The 3334-nt window shown below is 61.5% G+C and overlaps 1 protein-coding gene across 1 annotated transcript in view; it reads left to right on the forward strand.

Annotated features, from left to right (window-relative positions):
* DHX16 (DEAH-box helicase 16) overlaps positions 1–3334 on the forward strand; it is a gene marked incomplete at its 5' end in the record, with an annotated part of 26568 nt that overhangs the window by 15339 nt on the left and 7895 nt on the right. The window contains 3 exon segments of the mRNA XM_014586981.1: positions 1328–1516; positions 1985–2095; positions 2251–2366. Coding sequence (XP_014442467.1) covers positions 1328–1516; positions 1985–2095; positions 2251–2366 — 416 coding nt within the window.

The raw sequence follows: 3334 nt of genomic DNA on the forward strand, positions 1-3334 counted from the left end.
CTAGGGGAACCAGCAGTTAGCATAATGGCTATGTCGCTGGACTCCCGTGTAGTCGACTGCGGTTCAAGTCCTGGACCCGGTGTCTTAAAACACACCGGGCGCGTGTGTGTGTGTGCCCAAGATCCCGAGAGGAGAATGGAGAAGGGATTGCGGCGTGGCCATCTCCCCTGGGGGGTGATTTCTTGCTTTCTCTCTGTCTCTCTATCTGTCTGGCGAGCGCACGCGCCCTATAGCAAAAACCTCTCCCCCAAAAAAAACAATGTCCAAGCGAGTGCCACACAGTGTGTTGGGAGGAGGTTAGGCCCTGCTTGCATTTTTTCTTATAGAAACAATCTGAGGCTGTAGTCCCAACTTCTTATATATAATTACCTTTCCTCTCTCCTAAACCACAGTCGTTCTGTTTAGGACTCACGCACATGTCACTGGGGCTGACAGAGGTGGAGGCTGCCCAAGGCCTTCTAGCTGTCCTCGGCTATAGGAGGGCAGTGCCGAGGGCTGCAGAGAGGGGACCCAGAGAGGCCCCGCTGGTGTGTCTGGTCCGGTTGGAGCTTGCAGAAGGGAGGAGCACGGCGCTTCTCGCGTCTGCTGCCAGGGAGTTCTTCACTCCTGGAGTAGGTAGGCAAGGGATTGCCTTTTTCTGATGCAGGTCCCCGAGCTGCGGAAGAAATCCCGCCGGGAGTATCTGGCCAAGCGGGAGCGTGAGAAGCTGGAGGACCTGGAGGCCGAGCTGGCCGACGAGGAGTTCCTGTTCGGAGACGTGCAGCTGAGCCGGCACGAGCTGCGTGAGCTCAAGTACAAGCGGCGTGTGCGGGATCTGGCCCGCGAGTACCGGGCGGCTGGGGAGCAGGAGAAGCTGGAGGCCACCAATCGCTACCACATGCCCAAGGAGACCCGAGGACAGGTGAGGCGGAGGTGGACGACACCTTGGCCGGCCCCTTCCTGATCTCACCTGTCCCCACGGCAGGGGGAGTGCTGGGAGGGGGCTGGGCAGAGGAGAGAAGGCCACTTCCGTGTGGAGTCTTCACTTGCCTCGTGTCCCCATAGCCAGCTCGAGCTGTGGATCTAGTGGAGGAGGAGTCGGGTGCCCCCGGGGAGGAGCAGCGGCGCTGGGAAGAGGCCCGGCTGGGCGCAGCTTCCCTGAAGTTTGGGGCTCGAGACGCCGCCTCCCAGGAGCCCAAGTATCAGCTGGTGCTGGAGGAGGAGGAGACCATCGAGTTTGTCCGGGCCACTCAGCTCCAGGGTGACGAGGTGAGAGGGAGGGCGGCTCTGGGACACGGTTGTACGCGGGACTGGCCGTGACGCTCACGCCCCTCCGTCTCTTCCCCAGGAGCCGTCGGCGCCCCCGTCCACGCAGGCCCAGCAGAAGGAGTCCATCCAGGCCGTCCGCCGCAGCCTCCCGGTGTTCCCGTTTCGGGAGGAGCTGCTGGCTGCGGTCGCCAACCATCAGGTGCTCATCATCGAGGGCGAGACGGGCTCGGGGAAGACCACCCAGATCCCACAGTACCTCTTTGAGGAGGTAGGTCTTGGTGCCCCAGGCGGCCAGGGGTCCTGTCAGCACCTCTTTTCACGGTGTCCCAAGCGTCGCTTTCCTGTCTTTCCTGCTGCATCGTGTGGTTCTTGAGAAGAAAGACCACATTTCTGTTCTCAGCCTCTGCTCTGTAGGGGTCAGAACGAAGGGTTAAAGGACTGGTCCTCCTGCTGTTTGAGCATCGTTTGTTCCTTTTCCCTGTCCTAGCCGAGTTACCCTTTCCCAGCCCGAGTCTAGCAGAGCGCTGACCTTGGCTCTCTGGAGTGCCAGGACGGCCAGGGCTGGTGGGGCCCGTTGAGGGCCTCGGTCTGTGGTCCTGTCTGGTCGCCTTTCTTTTCTGGTTTCAGCTTCTGTCTGCGCCTCCTTTCCCCACGCCCCGCCTGGTTTTGCCCATTTCTTCCCCTGAATTGTGGCTGGGCCCTGAGTGGCATGTCTCCTTCCTTCCTCCTCCATCAGGGTTACACCGAGAAGGGGATGAAGATTGCCTGCACCCAGCCCCGGAGAGTGGCGGCCATGAGCGTGGCTGCCCGAGTGGCCCGGGAGATGGGTGTGAAGCTTGGGAATGAGGTGAGCTCTCTGGGGAACTGCGGGTGAGGGGTGCCCCTGGGGATGGGGCTGAGTCCACACCGCCCTCAGGACCCCACACTGCAGACCCGGGCACTGTGTCCGGTTCCCTTCGGGGAACACCAGCCCCTCTCAGTTGTGAACGGCCCTTTGGACAGGTCGGCTACAGCATCCGCTTTGAGGACTGCACGTCAGAGCGCACTGTGCTCCGCTACATGACGGACGGGATGCTGCTCCGGGAATTCCTCTCGGAGCCCGACCTCGCGAGTTACAGGTGCGCACCGGCCAGTCTCCCTTGGGCTGGCCACCTCCCCTCGGGACTTCCCGGATCTTGTCTCGCTCGCCGTGCTTCCCGCCCAGCCAGTTTGGCCCTTGTCTCTGACGAGTCTTCATGGTCCAGGTGGCTGTAGAGCTGACTTGGGAGTCATGGCTGTGGGGCCAGAGGGCAGCAGAGTTTCAGAGGAAGCCTCCCCCACCTCCCCATTCCTTTCCCAGGTTGGCAGAATGGTGCCGCGGGACCTGAAGTGCCACATGGACACCGTCCGAAGATACCAGGGTATTCCGCTCGAGTGCCCTTGAAATATGTCCATGATGGGCCATTCCACGGAAGGGGCCAGATATGTCTTAGGTGACCTCAGAGGGCAAAACTAGGAGCAGCGAGGGGTCACAGGGAGACGATTTCGGCTCAGTACCGAGAGCCGGGTGGCCTTCGGAGCGGAGGTGCAACCTGTCCCCATGCTTGGGTCCTGCCTGGGTCCTCAGTGCGTCTTGTGGTGGTGGTTCTGCGAACAGTGAGCCGCCGTGCCCGAAATGCCAGGGAGGGCTGTCTGTTGAAAGGGCACATGTGCGGGGCAGGGCCAGGCCAGCTGAGCTGTTTTCTGCTCTGGAAGCTGAGTTTCTGGTCCTGGGAGATCACAGTGGAGCTATTGGACAGGACTGGTCCTTCACATCCTTGCGGGAGTCGCTGACCATGGAGGGCCAGCCAATGTGAGGGGGTTCGGTACCAGATGGGTTTGCCTGCCTGCGCTGTGGAGTGGCAGGGACTGCACCATCACAGCTGGGGTGGAGTCGCTGACCATGGAGGGCCAGCCAATGTGAGGGGGTCCGGTACCAGATGGGTTTTCCTGTCAGCCTGCCTGTGCTGTGGAGTGGCAGGGACTGCACCATCACAGCTGGGGTCAGTCACGAGTGGGCGATGCTGTGGGCTGGGCAAACTCCTGCGTCCTGGGCCGCCTCTGAAAG

Source organism: Tupaia chinensis, unplaced genomic scaffold (genome assembly GCF_000334495.1).
Source record: "Tupaia chinensis unplaced genomic scaffold, TupChi_1.0 Scaffold000176_1, whole genome shotgun sequence".
Lineage (NCBI taxonomy): Eukaryota > Metazoa > Chordata > Mammalia > Scandentia > Tupaiidae > Tupaia > Tupaia belangeri.